The 17,526-nt window shown below is 36.2% G+C and overlaps 1 protein-coding gene across 1 annotated transcript in view; it reads right to left on the bottom strand.

Annotated features, from left to right (window-relative positions):
* Window positions 1–3,367: 3,367 nt before the first annotated feature.
* The window catches only part of FAM83B (family with sequence similarity 83 member B), an 81,643-nt gene continuing 67,484 nt past the window's right edge, over window positions 3,368–17,526 (bottom strand). The window contains exons 3-5 of the mRNA XM_007186947.2: window positions 10,744–10,908; window positions 9,925–10,049; window positions 3,368–6,100 (exon numbers count right to left, since the gene is read on the bottom strand). Of these exons, the coding sequence (XP_007187009.1) occupies window positions 3,796–6,100; window positions 9,925–10,049; window positions 10,744–10,908 (2,595 nt within the window). The 3' untranslated portion in view covers window positions 3,368–3,795. The remainder of the gene's footprint in view (window positions 6,101–9,924; window positions 10,050–10,743; window positions 10,909–17,526) is intronic.

Genomic DNA, 17,526 nt, shown 5'->3' on the forward strand with positions numbered 1-17,526 from the left:
ACAATGATTCTAATTTATATCTCTTAGCCATAGGCACATTAAGAATCAACAGATATCCACAAAAGACAAATATCTGTGGGATAACAGTTGAATAATTGGAAAATCTTGAGTAAAGTTATAGTTGAGTGCAGCCATAGTTCAACGTCATCTGGGTCACACTAGATGCCATCTAGATTAAATAAGATATTTGCTTCCACAAATGTAGATGGCCACCATATACCCAGACCTCAACACAACGCATCAGAATTGTGGCCAATCCCAATCCCTGAAACAGAGGGACAGCAGTGTGTTCAGGATACAGGCACTTAAACTATTCTGAAACTGTCAAGAACTACTTTGAAATCGTACCTAATTTTCTGAGTTTCTGCTTACAAACTAATGTCCTATGTAGAGAGTAAAAATTGCCTTACCAAATTTTAATATAAAATTGCATCTAAGTGACATTATCTTTCCACCAAAATTAACATGGGGAGAAAAAGAAAATATATTGCTTGAAATGATTACATCCATGAAGCTTGGGTGTGTCTGTTGAAAATTCAAAACCCTGAGTAAATTATCTGAAGCATTGTATGCTTGCTCAGTCTTAACCCTGTGGAGTTTCTCAGGCTCAGAAACTTTGGAAAGTTACTGTGTATAGATGCTGACATATAGACATTTCTGGAGGAAAAAAATAGAAGGAAAATAAGAAAAGAAAAGAGGGAGAGGGGAATAAATCTGCCGTGAAAAAGCCCAAGCTACCCGTCACAGGTGGATGGAATGAAGCCCTAGGCTTCCAACTCTACCAGGGAGAGGAGGAACTCAGGAACTACTTAAAAGCTATCTGTGTTTCCTGAAATGATGGCAGCTGTTGTACAAAAAGGCAACAGGCTTTTGCATATAATTAAACTGATTAAAACTCTATAGTCTTTATGTAATTTCAGCTTTATGCATTTTCAGTTGCATTGCTGTACATTTCAGGACTTCCAATTTCAGAGCCGCCTAACGACAGCCCATTAGCCCCTTCACTCTGAAAGATGCCTTATCTCACTATAACAAAGAATGGGTAATATTAAAATCAATCTGGTTTGGTTAACTCCAGATTCTCCTTTGATAAATCAGTAAATGACTATGGTCCAGAATCACAGAAGTGAATTTTTCTAAGAGCAAAATGAAAAATCTCTCTCACTCATTAAACCTCAGTTCTAATGCTTTTTAATAATCTGATACTAATCTGTGAAGATCGTACAATTGCCAGATGACTCTAAAATTTAAAACGCTAACAATTAGAAACACTTTTCTTATTGTAAATGAATTCCTTATTTGATTATAAGGAACTACACATTCCAAAGGCCGTTTTCTTAAAAAATTCAAATTTTTTTGTAAATATATTTGGCTACTTTTCCTGTGAAAAATGACTGTTCACTCTTAATGTTTATTTTATGTTGTTAAATTATTAGGAAGTGTGCAAATTTTCCAATCTTTTACACTCAGCTTTCCAAAATGAACAAATCCCATGTCATAGTACTTGGAAATTCCCTATGTTATAACAGGAGTTTTAAAACCTACTTTTATGAATGATGTGAAATTGAGTACTATATTCTGGATTTGTGTATATAAAATGCTATTGCTGTACAGTTAGTTGTATATTTCTGCAACTCTTAAAGAGAGAGCAAAAGAGAAAGACAACGAAACCTTTCTTAGTTGATTGTTGTTGAGTCAGGAAATATAAACATTGTCTCATTTAATTCTCAACAGTTTGGGTGAGGCAGGTGTTGAACACATTGGGGAGGTAATAGGATGTGACAGAGTGTTATAGACACTTTAGTACCATGACTCACTGGTGATGTGGTTTGGGGCATTACCTCTATGAGTCTCAGTGTCGCAATTATCACCTGTAAATAATGAGGACAATGGTAGCTGCAAAATAGTGCCGTGGGGACTTTAGATTCTAGCTCAGGACCTGGTCTATGAATGTTAGGTTTTCTTCTTCTGCTGTCATGTATTTTCCTGTCATGTTTCTTACCATGGTTTTAAAATACTGTGGAAAATTATTTTAATGACATAGATATTTCAATGTCATTATTTTAATTACTTAGTAATGACATAGATATTAATATTTGACTGAATCTTGAATTTTGAAAACAACATGCTGCCTCATATAGCAACTTAGAAGGTGTTAAACGATATATTTAAAGTGTCATAGGGGATTTCCTTGGTGGTCCAGTGGTTAAGACTCTACTGCAGGGGGCATGGGTTCAATCTCTGGTCAGGGAACTAAAAAAAAAAAAGTTTCATAGAAACACTTTCCACTTCTCAAATGATGCATTGTTTCTTTTTTTTTATTAATTAATTAATTTATTATTGGCTGTGTTGGGTCTTCGTTTCTGTGTGAGGGCCTTCTCCAGTTGCGGCAAGTGGGGGCCACTCTTCATCACAGTGCGTGGGCCTCTCACTATCGCGGCCTCCCCTGTTGCGGAGCACAAGCTCCAGACGCGCCGGCTCAGCAATTGTGGCTCATGGGCCCAGTTGCTCCGCGGCACGTGGGATCTTCCCACACCAGGGCTCGAACCCGTGTCCCCTGCATCAGCAGGCAGACTCTCAACCACTGCGCCACCAGGAAAGCCCCGATGCATTGTTTCTTGAATTCTGTTCTTTGTGGATGAAGTAAAGCCAAGTTAATGTCTCTGTAATGGATATGGAGCTTTTATTTCATTACTCTAAGAAAGGCAAAGTGTATCTTATGAACTGCATATCATCATCAAATTAAGATATAGAAAGATTTAAAACTTTCAATGAGGCCTCAAGGTCATTGAAGAACCAGGCCAGGTAGCACTTCTCCTCATTTTCATCAGGGTTCTCTCAAGAAAACACTATGCAGTCAGAGTGTATCTGACACAGTATAAAAAAGAGCAAAGACTTTCGCAAGCAAAACACCTAAGCACTGTCGTACTAATCTAAGATAAAAATTTATGTAGAAGTTTACATTTCCAAAAACCTTCTTTGTATTAGAAAAAAGAGAGGAATAATTCAGGTTTTCCAAATTCCTGCTGGCTTGCTATAAGTTTGAAGGAAAGAATGACAATAAAAGTTCAGCAGCTGATGACTGGAGTGCAGTACAGGCTCCCTTTGTCCAGAGTGGAAATAAGCACATCCTGAAAATAAATTTCTATGGTGTACTTGAACTACCTGAGGCTGATACTTTGCAAACACCTCAGATAAAAAAAAAAAAAAAAATGTGCTGTGCTATATGGTTTAAATTGTACTGTTGCTGCCCAACCAGTTCCACAGAAAAATTAATAAAACATTAATAAAATACAAGTTATCTTGTAGAATTTAAAGGTAATTAAAAACCACAAAGGCTTTGTCCTATTTTTCTCATAATTTGAAGATATGAAAACCCCATAAAGACATACTATAAAGGACCGTTGACAGCGTTATGATCCGTTTTAATAAGGAAAGCATTTGCAATGAATGGTTAAAATCCACATACCATCTCTCCACCAAAGTTTCCATTTAAGACTTAAGAAGATCTTCAGTCTGAAGAAAACAATTTCATTACATTTGTCTTACCATTACCATTTAAAAATCATGTATTTATAGACATTCCATCCATAGTGTAAGCACAACTAAATTTATCACACAGAACAATAACTTTACTATACATTAGTAAGTTGGTAAACACATACTTCACACCCAAAATTCCTCCCCCATAGAAATCTATTAGGATATTACAAAAAAAATCTACAATGTTCTTTGGACAAATATTTATAGCCACATTCATTTTGTATTTTAAAGTCTATTTGTAGTTACAGTATTTCATTTATTTTTGTGTATGAAGCTTCCAAACTTCTGTATAAATCCTCGAAACTTGTTTTCATTTGGCTGATATGAGTGGTAAACACCAGTGTTGTAATTAAGCATTGGGCTGGACCTGCCATAACTATTGCCCATAGTTGAGGATTTCATTTCTGGGTGGTGTGTACTGGTATTTGGCATGTTGCTTGTTGGCTGACTAGAGCTTTCAATCTTACAAAATGGCTCAAAACGACTGTAAACACGCCGGTCAATTGAATGAGTTCTTATAAGCTTATCATTGGGCTTTGGTCTTGGAGAAGAAGCTGGTTTTCGTTCAGGAACAACAACTGCTTTAATCTCCTTTGAATCTTGGTACTGGATCTGCTCAGTGTTGAATCTTGGGGCAGATGCATCTCCTGCTCTTTCCAAGAACTTGCTTTCAACTGGACCTGAAGAAGGTATAGTTTTGTTACTTTCATCAGGTGAAGAATGTATCCCCTGAGATGAACAAACTGCTACATCTTCCTTACCCTTGTGGATGCTGCCTGGAGAGCTGGATGAAGAGGAATGTTTTCTTCTAGGAGATGAATCAATTTTGGGTTCTGATTTTTTTTGTTTTTGATTCTCTTCAGCCTCAGAAACTAAAGTGTCAGAACTACTACACATTCTATAAAAGGCAGGTGCTCTATTTTTGGATAGATTTTCTTTCTTTTCTGGGGTAAGGCTAAGTAATGACCTTAACTTCTGAGATCCCTTTTTCAAAAAACTTGGGGAACCCTTCACTTCTTTCTTGGAAGTGAGTTCTTTGTTAGGTTCTTCTTTATTCACATCAAGCAAAGCAGCAATGGAAATTGATTTGATAGCAGTGCCACTCGGAGGGTCTCTCTTGGTAACCTCCTCTTCCTCATCCTCTTCCATGGCATGGGTCACATTATGAATGCTTTTAGAACTTTTAAACAAATCCTCTTTAGGTTTTTCTGGTTGTCTAATTGGATTCCTGGTAAATGTACTATACACATAATGCTTACTATTTCCATGATTTAAATTGGCTTTTGAGTGTTCAACGAATGGGAAACTTCGCCTTTTAAGCAGATTCTCATTTTGTTGATTCTTTAGGTTTTCTGTCTGCTTATTTACAGACAAGGTTGTATATAAATAGTTGTTTGAGTCCGTAGGGCCATTTGTAGTTGGGGTTAAAACTGCCAGGTGGCTTTCGGGAACCTGTAGGGTGTGCGTTTTTGATGCCTCCGACTGCAACGGGAGCTTGGGGGTTGATTCCTGCGAGGGTTTGTCTGTCAGATGCTGTGCGCCTGTTGGGGTGTCTGGGATCTTTTTAGGCATGTCACTTCCCTGGGAACCAATGACTGTTGAATTTGAGGAGTCAGTTGTACAACTGTTAACTTCCTGTTGCTCAGGTAAAGTGGGTTTAAACACAAAAGAAGAACGAAGCCGAGAGTGAGTATAAACGGTATTGGCTTTCAAATTCTCAGGTCCTTCGTAGCCCTCAAACAGGTCACCTAGAGCCGATCCATTGGAATCAGGGGAAGCTTCTGAATGATCATTTAAGTAGGATTCAATTCTCCAGTTACGCAAGAATGACTTGGTGGTATGTTCAAGGGTTGGCATGCGTTGTTGCAAAAAGCGAATATGATTATCTGTCCCGTTAAAAGACCTCCGCACGTTGGAATTCCTTTCTGGAAGGTTTGTCGTCTTCCTCTGGGCAAGTCGGTCAGCAAAACTCTGGGCAGGTGTGTTCTGGTGGCCTGCATAGCCTCCCCGTGATGAGGATGCCACACTGAGACTATCTGAAGGCCTTTTCCAATTACAGGGAGCATTAGTGGTTCGATTCAGAGCCCTGTTAAGCAGCAGGTATGGTGTTGTTTCTGGCTGTTCCCCAGCATAACTATGCCTCTTCCAATTTTCATTTATCTGACTGTGTTGATGCTGATGGATTGGATCATTAAAGTTGGGAAGAAAATGAGGTCTGTATGCATGATTTCTTATGCTATATTTGTCACGTTCATTGAGAGTATATATCCCTCTCTTTTTGAAGTAGCTAGAATCTAGTTTATGAATTTTGTCTTGTCTACCAAAAAGGTTTCTTTGGCTGGAAATGGAAGCTAAGGAAGACACTGAACGCTGGAAAGTGCCATTCTCCCAGAGCACTTTGTTGTACTTCACCCTTGCTGACTCTTCCCGTGCAAATGAGCTGGGGACACAGGACCTGGCATAGAGAGTCCTAAATTCTTCATCAAAGGACTCAACAAGTTGTCCTGTGATTATCTGAACCATGCTGAGGTGCGCTTTTTCAAATGACCACATGTAGCTGGGAAAAAAAAAAAAAATCAAGATAGGCAAATTTTAATTGTGCTGACAATATTTAGCTCTATTAAGAAAAATGTGTCATTTAATGTTGACAAAAGAGTATTTTTGTTTATTTTCCTTAACTACCATAATTTAGAACATGTTCAGTCATTACATGCTTGCAGTACATGTCTCCCCACTCCCATATTCATATGCTAAATAACAAAGCAACACAAGTCCTGGCTTTCAATCCATCCATAATTTCAAGAAGTATAAAGAAAAGCCTGGTGTGCATTTTGCATCTCTGCCTACTAAGATTTTATGGAGTAAAATATGACATTATATTCCATATACAGCATCCTGGCAGGGTGCAGGCAAGCTGGTATTGGAGGAAAAGTTGAGAGACCTGGCCTCTGCCAAGCTGTCTATTCCACATGAACTTGGACCTCAGTTTCCTCCCGGACAGAATGAGGATAAGGACAGCAAAATCCCTACAATTCCTTATGGTCCTAGCATGTCATGATGCAAGATCGTCTGTGCTAATGCATGTATTCCATCTCTGTGGCTTAAGTGTAAGTGTAATTTAGGTGCCAGGGTTTGGAAACAGACAGGATTTGTGGCAGCAGCTTCAGCCACTAAGGGCATCCTTCACTTCACTCAGTATATACAGTAAATTCAGTCCTTACAAACCATGCCAATCAGAATGCCAATTAAGACCTTTCCATGTAGAATGCAATTGCTAAGGGATTGAAGTTTGTAATTACTTTATAGTACTTTGTGGAACTTCAAATCCCTCTCCTGGAGTTTAGAGGCAACAGTTATCTTGAAGTTTCATATATAATTTTAAATCTTATTTTAGAAAATCTTGAAAATGTAACATACAGAGTAACTGAGCTGAAAAGGCCATTGCTAACATGTTATGTCTCAAAAAATGTACGTGATATAATGGGGGTTAATACGAAACAAAAAGGAGACAGAGCCATTCTCCACAATAAAGGAGCTTACTATTTATACAGGGAAGATAATAACAGAGGCAGATGGAAATATTAAAAGAATGTGCAGAACAATAATCTAAGATACATAAAATACCATAAGCAGCAGTGTATAACTTAAAAATCTTCTTATTCTGATATGCTTAATTTTATCAGTATGCTTACTGAATGCATAGTATGAGAAGAATATTTTTATGTACAGATGTGTGGACCACCAGGATGACTTACAAGAAATAGTACAAAAGTGAATCATTCGAGGAATTTTCAATCCAACTGAAGGTATGAATATAAAGTTTGTTAAAAACAGCAAGTAAAGAATAAATAATCAGCTATCAAATAGAAGAAAATCCCCAGAGACGGTAAGAGTTTAGCAGTATTTTGACAGAGACTAGAAGCCTAGAAGCTCAAACTTGAAAAGTGTGGGAAAACAATTTGTGTCGAAGAAGAAATGTATGGAAAAAAGAAGGAAGCAATAGTGGCTATGTTTTGGTTGAACACAGAAAACAAATTATATTTAGCTGAAATAAGAAGCTATATAAGAGACTGATGAACTAGTGGGGGAAATCTTGAAAGCAAAGCAGGGAGATCACAGGATTTTTAAAAAACATACAAATTTCTCTCTTAGTCAAATCTGTGGACAATACTAAGTATCTTCCAGGTTTCCTATGACAATTTCAAATGAGGGTATCCAATTCAAAAAAAGTATACGTGTTTTATCTCCTCATTGTTAGTACCATGATGTAGCAAAACACCTGTTGTGTTTTCCTGATAAAACTGTCCTTGTGACATGTGAGCTGTCACACACTGTGTGACGTGGTGAGTGCAGATGCCAAACCTCTCTAGAAATGATGGGCATTTAGCATTTCAAGAAGTTTTGTGGCTAAGAAATTTGAATTAAAGAAGAAGGCATTCTGAATTTGCCTACAAGGAAAACAATGGCAATACTAGAACAGGAGAGATGAAGGCCAAAACTCCTTTACCCAAAAGGGAGTACAGTTTTAACCAGTTTCTACAAAGACTGGTTCATAACAGTTCCACCAGATCCTCTTACATTTGGTAACAATAGGAAAAATCCATAATTATTAGTCAGAAAAAAGCAAAAATGACAAGGGCTGAAAACCATCAATTTTTTTAAAAGAAGTATATTTAAAATTAACATAAAATAATAAAGAGAGTAGAGTTGTTAGATAATTGTTTTGATGAATTTTAATAATCTGTGATCCTATGTATTCCATATTCACTTACACAAACAGTAACTTAAATTTTGCCTCTGGCTTATGATATAGATAAGATAAAGAGTTTCTGTTGCTGTTTGTTTGTTTGTTTTTTCCAACACCAATTTTAAAGTAGCTCAGTTACAGTCATCTCAACAGATATCACCTGTTAATATCTAGTAAGACAAAGTTGATGTGAATTTATTGTTGAAGATAATCTTCAAAGTCAAGTTAAATAATAAAAATAGAAAGTACTCATTATGATGAGATTAATAAACACCATTCTATAAGTCAAGTGAACTCCCATTTTAATTAAAATTTCAATTAAAACCCCTCTAAAAACAAGTGGGTCTGACTAAATAGAAACACAAATAATGAGTCTTTAAAAGAATTCATTAATTTCAAGCACTAGTTGTAATTTCTGCTCTTAACACATTTTCCTTTAAAATTCCAAAGAGGATTTTCAATATAGGGTCCCTGAGCTCAAAGAGAAATTTAGCAAATATTAACAGTTAAAACAGGCCTAAAATAGCAGCTGACATTAGGGGCTTTGGATGAATTAACTCATTTAATTCTCACGAAACAAGGTAGGTTCTCTTATTATCCTCCTTTTAGAGAGGAGGAGACTAAAGGGCAACCAAGTTAAGTAACTTGTCCATGGCCACCCCATTCAATGTGTTGCCTCCTTCTTGTGGACTTTTTAAGTTCTTAAGAGAAGAGGCAAAATTTGCCCTCACATTGTCCTGTTGACATCCACAGCTCTCCTGGTTTCTTCCTGCAGTCTTTAGTATTGAGTGACCTAGGAGTTCATGTGTTTTTGGTGTTTTTATCTGCCTATTGATATAGCCTTACTGTGTATCCCATTCAGGACCAACGCCTGGAATTTATAAGGGAGTTTGAAGGCAGCACTTTTACTCTGGAGTCAGCGGACCTAGACTGGGTTGCCAGACCTGAACTGTCTTTTGACCCTTAGCTGTGATGTTTTGGGCAAGTCACTGAACCTTCTAGAACTTCTGTTTCATCATTTATAAAATGTAGATAAAAACAACTGCCTTACAGAGAAGTTGTAAGGACTGGGAATGAAACATAAGAGCCAAGCTAGAACAGAAGTAGATATATTCCACCAGTGGTACCCTAGAAAGATGCCAGAGAGTCGATCTGGGGCTGAAAAACCTTGCCTAGTGTCTACCATGGCATTTTAACAGCCAGACTCTTCAATGATTTTTCAGTGGTCCGATGATGACAACATGATAATCATCAGAGTCTCAATAATACTAAAATAAGAGCAATCCATTAGGCAGGTTCTTCAAGGTGATACACAGCTTCTATTTTTATGAACAATTATTATGCTTCATACTGTTTTCATAAGGAACAAAAACACTTTTAGCATTATAGAGCTTTAGGAAACCTGAGATATTAGTCAACTCTCTCATTTTGGGGAGGAAGAACTTGAAGCCCAAGGAAGTTATGTGACTTGCACAACTACTTCACAGCCAGAACTGAAATTCAAGTTTCCAAGCTTTTCATGCAAGGGTTCTTCTTTTATTTTTAAGAAATAACTAAACAGATTACATTAAAACTTGAAACTCATAAATTCTATAAATGATTGATAATACTGGAAGTAAACACAATGATCTTACCTGTAGGAACCATACATAACTTTCTGGCAGTCAATTAACAAAAATTTCTGTTCCATTTTTCCATGAAATTTTGCTCCTGTTTTGGAAAGATAATCTTGGCCTTTTACTGTCCGCACTCGGATATTCTAGAATTGCATGTAAATATAAAGTAAAAATTATGGCTAGAAAGGGGATATTTTGAAAAGTAAAATATGTCATCATAAAAACTTAGTAACCAAAAAAGTACACATGAAATAATTTTTTAAAACATATAACAACAACAACAAAAATAGTGAAAAGCACATTTTAAAACACCACCCAAAAAAGAAGTACTCAAGGAAAATGGTCACTTAAAATAATATATTTTAACATAACTTATATCATTTGCACAGGATGGTTCTATAAGTCACTTAGGGTCCTACTGCAAGAGCCCTTCTCAGGTTATAGTAGCATGATAACAAAATAACTAAGATTAAAATCCACCTGTCTTTTAATAAGTCAAACATCACTGAAAACACTATGCTAAATGACTGTGACAAGCAATATCTGCTGAATGAAAGAATCACTCAAGCCAGTCGTTTCAAGGTTGTAAATTAATTATGACTGGCAGCAAAGTTAACTCAGAAGCTTAAGTGTCCCACCATCAAGAAAAGCATCCTATAAAACCATCACGAAGATGGTGAAGTCACAGTCTGAAAAGTACAAGGGACCCCTTATGTGGTCACGACCTTAAATATATGGTGTACATTTAGAGTAATATAACTTAACATGCCTTACATTCAATGACTGAGATAAAGATAAAATAGTTGAAGAAAACAAAACAAAGCATAAAATACTTACTCTGAGACGTTGAACTTGACAGCCCTGTTTCTCGGTCATACATAGGAAATGATTAAAGTTTGACTCATCAAGCAGAATGTACACAGATATCCTTCGAGATGATGCCTCCACTATTTCTTTGAAAATGTCCACGTCTGTAAATATATCCATCACTAAAGCAATGACCTATTAAAGATAAGAAAATGAAACAATTTTAGGTACCCAATAGAGAAAGATCTAGAAATTGCTTGCTTTCAGGAAAAATTAGACAAAACAGAAAATAGTTCAATGCATAATATATATATATATATATATATATATATATATATATATATATATATATGTATACACAAATATTTGTGCAGTTTTCTAAAATAGAAGATAGAAAAGTATATTGAAAATAAACAAACTATATACATATTTGTAACACTAAGTAATTTCATACTAGCTTTAAGTCAAAGGGAATCTTCATTTCAGTAGAATGTTGAGTGAAGGGCAGATCCAAATCATGGCAATCAAGGTTGCCTGTAGGGTGAATGGAGGGGACAGGTAGATAGAGGGCAGAAATTGGTGCTACAGTTTTCATGGGAAATATTTCCAGGGAAAAGCAAGATTTCTGTAACTTGTTGATAAGAATAAAAGTCTTGGAGAACTAGGACAGAGAAAAAATATCTTCTAGAAATTGAAATATAGCTAAGAAAGGACCAAAGATAAGAAAGGGTATAAGAAGACTTGAAGACCAGAAAATTAAATACATATGCTTAAAATTAGCTTAGCAGACAGAACAAGTAAAAGAAAACAAAATGGACAAAAGATACGATTACAAAGGTAAATGCAGAGAGAAATATCCTAAGGAACAGGCCCCTAAAATGGAGAGAGTCCAAGTTAACTGTTGGAAACAGAACCATTATTGCCTTCGAGAAGCAGCGGGAGTGAAATGATGCTGAAAGAAAGGGAAATCATTCTACTGACTATATGCCAGATGAGAAGGACAGAATCCCTGCCCTTTGTGAAGCTTACAAAGTGGGGGAAGAAACCACAAGCAATACAGAGAAGAGGTAAATTATGTGATAAACTATAAGATGATGTTTATTGGGAAAAAATTAGAGCAGGATAAGGGGGAATCACAGTTCCCTGGAAATTGAGAAGTAGGGGTTTGGGGCTTTCGGGGTAAGCCTTTCTGAGATAATGTCCTTTGAGGAAGTCCTCAAGATGGATATCCTGAGGAAGCGTGTCCCAGGCAGGGGGACCCAGCAATGCAAAGGTCCTATATCAGGTTCAAGAAACTGAAAGGGCAGAAATAAAACAAGAAAGGGAGAAACTAATCACAACGCCTTGAAGGCATTATAAAGCCTTCAGTGGTTTTTCCTGAATAAGAGTGTAAGCTGTTGACGGTTATTATTGAAGTAATAATATGGTCTCATTTATGTTAGAAAAGGATTGTTCAGGCTACTGTGTTAAGAACAGACTTTAAGGCTGGAAGGCAGGGTGGAAACAGGGAGGCCAGTTAGAACTATTGGAGCAATTCCAGTGGGAGGTGACGGTGGCCAGGACCAGACGGTGCTGGTACCAGCCACTATCAGTGATGAGGAGAAATGGTCAGCACTGGATATTTTGAGCCAAAAGGACTTCTAGATGGACTGAATATGGGATGTGGGAGAAAGAGGGGGAAAAAGAGGATGACTGTAAGATTTTTCAGCTCACCAACCTGAAGGACAGAGTTGTCATCAACTGATATAGGGGAGGGTACAGCTACACTAAATTTTAGGTAAAAGACTGAAAAGGCAAGTTAAGTTTGAGGGACTTGGATATTCAAGTGGAATACTGAGTAGGGAGGTCTAGGCCAGAGCTGTCAACTGGGTGTTGTAGTGTAGAGATGACAATTAAATCCAAGTCATCCAGGGAGACTGGATGAATAGTTAGGAGATCTAGTACAAGAGGGGCTAGCAAAGGAAGACTAAAAGAAGGGGCATCCTGAGAGGCAAGTTAAGACAGGGTATCAAGAAGAAGTGTGTCCTCAAGAGTGTCATACCCTACTGCAAGGCCAAGTAACATGAGGATTAAGCATTCATTGGATTTAATAATATACAGGTTATTGATGACTTCACAGTGTAGTTTTAGTGGAGTGGTGAGAGCAAAAGCTTTCTTGGGAGGGGTTTAATAGGGTTTGAGAGGACAGATACTGAAAGTAGCAGGTATAGGTAACTCTTTTTGAGTAATCTGGCTACAATGAGATGCAGAAAAATAGAGCAGTAGCTGTGGGTAAAGCTGGGTCAAGAGAAGTTGTATTTTTTGTTTTGTTTTAAGGTGAGAGAAATAACAGCAGGTCTGTGTGCTAATGAAATGCTCCAGTAAAGAGTGAAAATCAGTGATGCAAGAGATGGTGGGAGGTGGGATGGGGAAACAAGGGATTTCTGGAGGAAGGCCTTTGAGCAGGCAATACAAAAAAGGATCTAGTGCAAAAAATAATTAGAGCAAAGGGAATAAAGATCTGCAAAAGATCATTGTACTACCAAGCCAGAAGGCCAGGTACAAGGTGCAGGTGCTGGTGGAAGTACAGATGTGGTGGAGGGGCTATGGACGTTCTCCTCTGAATAATGCCACTTTCTCAGTGAAATGGGAGGCAAGGTCTTCAACTGAGAAGACCTTGGATTATGGAAGCCACATTAGCAGTATGAGGAAAGGGGGTTAAGTAGTCAGCTAGGAGGGTAGGAGAGGGAACAGACTACAGAATATAGTGTGACTGCAGGGTGGCATTAAGGACCCACCAAGTCATAAATTTAAAATCAGACCAGTCAATGTGGTTGAGAGCTGTTCTCTCTCACCAAGGAACAAAAATTTTCAAGAAATGAGAAGGGAAGAAATGTCCTGGGAATAGACACACGGCAACAATAGCTAGGATAATGTACTGGATACATTGCAAGTATGTTAGAACATGAAGAAGGTCATGGATAATATATGATTTAATCCAATAAGATGTTAGAACAAAATACTGGGCCATGTTCAAATTATACAAGATGATGACATTCTTTAAACTACCAGTGAAACATACTTCAATCAGATTTTCTTTAGGAAGAACAATTTCAATCACTCTAATGGCCTCATGTGATCATTTCCTTATTTATAAATGGTATGAGGTGTCAGGAGAAAGGAGAAGCTAGTGAGAACAGCCTCACCTGTGTCTTGTGCATATTCTCTATAAAATCAAACATGCAAAAAACCTTCAATCACATCCACAGTTATTAATGAATGCATTTATATACAATAATGAGTGATGTGATGTATGGACATTGAGATAAAGAAATGAAAATGTCCATTTTATAAATTTATTTTACAAAATAACTTTAAAAAACATATGTCTGGAGCAGTCTAGCACTATTTTTTTTTTTTAACTAGAAAGGAATTTTTTAAAATAAAGAAACATTCTTATACTACATGGTATTCTTTGTAAAAAATTAATCAGTATATCTAAAGAATTTATTTTTAATTTGTCTGATAGTCTCCTGTAACAAATTACTTGAGACTTTGGAAATGAACAAAAACTCATGACCAGATAAATAAAGGGTTTTGTTTGTAAAAAGTAATTGAAGTCACTCAGCCAATGGAATCTTCTAACACATAAAAGGTAGAACAAATGACAGTCTCTCTTGCATGACAGATAACACAATGCATCAGGATCCAGGAGACCAGATTACACATCTTTGATAAGTTTATGTGATGTCAATGGAGTCAGGTACCTTATCAGGATTTCTGGTTCCCAGCACCCAGTAGATATCTTGAAAACTTATATAAAGTCTACAGAAAATTTCAGCTGTGCCAAGAAAGACAAAATAAAATGTAGCCTTTTTTTTAAAAATTTAATGGTGGGTTACATTCATGGAAAGGAATGATAATTAGAAATGAGGTATGCCAAACCTGATCTGAAGGTGTTACACTCTCAGCTAGTTAACTAAATCACACTGTGCTGTAGAAATAACCACAATGACTATATATAATGAAATAAAAATGATATACCTGATTAGTACAAGGCTTTTCAAAAAGTACATTAATTGATTTCATAAGTCAATACAGAAACCAATTGCATTAAATGGTATTCATTAAACTACCATGTTATATAATTTTAAACTTCTTCTCTTGCTTCTTCATTAATTACTGTTTTATTCTTGTTTGATAAATTGAAAAAGTAAACAAGCAAATGCATTCATCAGCAACATGAGACTTAGAAAACTTTCAGGAAGATATTCTGAGTGACTTTTAAGATTTGAGTGAAACTTTGCATCTTTTAGTAGTTTCAGAGAAACTGATTCAAGGATATGAGTTTCCACGTATTTTTCTCAGAGTAGTAAATTTTCCTGAAGTGACCTAGACATACTGAATTAAAATAATATAAACAATGACAATAAATTTATGATAACTTCATGATACAATTTAAGCCCATTTAGGAAAGTAAATAATAAGTTGTTATGTAATTCAGAGAAAGGGGAGAAAAAGCTCTAATTGTACAAGGTTGTTAGGGTGGGTACCCAGTAGAATGAAATACACTACCAGGGCTTCATGAATAAGCCTTAAATAATGAATAAAGATTATTTTTAGTCATCCAAGCTGGAAGACTAGCATTATAGAAATAGAGGCAAAAATTAGAATGATGGTAACAGTAATATTTTAATAAATGTTTATTGAATTAACCTAAAGTTAAACACAAAGATTATCACACTTATGAATATGGAACAAACTTACTTAGGGTTTATCTGCATAACTGCTATGAAGGATCTTGAAAATCTGACACATGTTTAGATTTGATCTTGAGAGCAATATAAATCCTGAAGAGGAAAATATGTGCACAAAATAGTATCTTGGGAAAATGTATCTGATAGCAACATTCATATTGAAAATATCTAAACTCTAATGAATCATATTGACTAAAGAGGATCATGAAGCCCTCTTTTTATGATAATGTTATAAGTGCAGTGAAATAGTTTTTAGAATGTGAGGTAGAAACCAATGACAAGAAAAATGAAAAGTATGATAGATTTGATAGAAAATGTTCATCACAATGTTGACACTGAATTACTTGCATTTCCTTAGAAATATGCCTCACCATCTTCAGAATTTTAATTTTGAAACCCATACTGTTTTTTCCACTATAATCCATTAAGATAGAACACTATTAGCAATATGTTTTTATATGACCTAGATATTTAAAGAAATGTAAGTATACCTTGGGTTAATGATCTGTAGTCACAGAACTGTCAGTAATACCCTCAAAATTGAAAAAGTGAATATTATACCTTTTATGCTTCAAAATACTAAGCACCATTTGAAAGGATTTGGACTTCCTTGGTAATTGCCTACATATATACAGGAGGATTTACCTTTTTCCAACAGAAGGGACTCTAATAAGGAGTTCAAATTAAAAAAAAAAATCAACAAAGCTTTTTAATAACCGTATCTATAATAAAATTCAACACAACTAGAAAACCTTAAGAATTGAGTAATAGAAATCAAGGGAAATGATCACTTAGGAAATATGTATCTCTGAGTCTGTAATGCCTGTTAAAAGCAATGTGCTAAATGGATTTCAGAAAAAAGAGAGCCTGATATTAAGAATAAGTGCTTTTGGTCCTTATCCTTCTGCAGCTTAAATAAAAGTATCCATTTTGTGTGAAATTTCATATATAATATATTGTATGCACTGTAATATTGTTTAGTAAGTTTCAGCTTTACATTATGAATGCCATAATTTCTGCACATATATAAGCATCGATACTAGTAGCTAAATTGATATCAACTGGTTTGGTCTGCCATAAATTGTGTAACCTTTGGAAAGTCGTGAAATGATTCTGAGTCTCACGGACCTCTATTATATATTAAATAAATCACAGACGATCGTGTGTGTACCAAGTTCTAAAATTCTATGTTTCAGTAACTATTCATTCACTCCCAATTACCCAACAATTGGATTAAAACATGCATTGTACTTAGCTTGTAAAAATCTCACCTACCACGACCTGGTGAAAGTGAAAAACAAACAAACAAAAATCCTGGGTATTGTACTAAAATTCAATAGAAGATGTAAGAGGGAATGTTTGGGCTGTGTTATGGCTACAACATAAATCTGTAGAAGTAGTACATATGTTTGTCAACTCAGAAGACTTGCATAATTATGGATATTTCCCTCCCTTTCTGCATTGTGTTACATGATTGAAAGTACTTATACACCAGTATTATGGACTGAATGTTTGCATCTTCCAAAAATGCATATTTTGAAATCCTGATCAGGCTTAAAAGAAACAGCTAGAAGAGCCATAGTCCTTTTACTGATTTCACAGTTCAGCCCTCTTACAAGTTCTCATTTCCCCAGCACTTCCAAAAAGTGACTTCTCCTGAAACTTGGCCTGACAAGGGTCCTGAGCATGGGGCCCCAAGCCAAGGTGTCAGAATCTAGATCTTGGCAAACTGACCAAAGTAACTTGTTTTCCTGAGACTCTTAGGAGATCTCCTTTAATCTGTAGCATAACTATCCATTGGCTTGGAATAACTATTATCTTATTTAAATTTTTCCAATATAAAGGGATGTCTGTCAGGAAGAAAGGAGTGAAGGGCACTGCAGGTGGAAAGACAAAGAGGGAAGAAAGGAATAAGAATCTATTACTAGTTTTGTTGGGAAAATTGTAGAGTAGCACTTAAAGGGGAGGAAACGTTTGGGTAACAGGATCTGAAGCATTAAGAATACTCACCAGGAACAGCATTAGAACCCATTTTGTTGGGACATGGAAATCTGCTGAGGAGGAGTTAGACATAAGG

Source organism: Balaenoptera acutorostrata, chromosome 10 (genome assembly GCF_949987535.1).
Source record: "Balaenoptera acutorostrata chromosome 10, mBalAcu1.1, whole genome shotgun sequence".
Lineage (NCBI taxonomy): Eukaryota > Metazoa > Chordata > Mammalia > Artiodactyla > Balaenopteridae > Balaenoptera > Balaenoptera acutorostrata.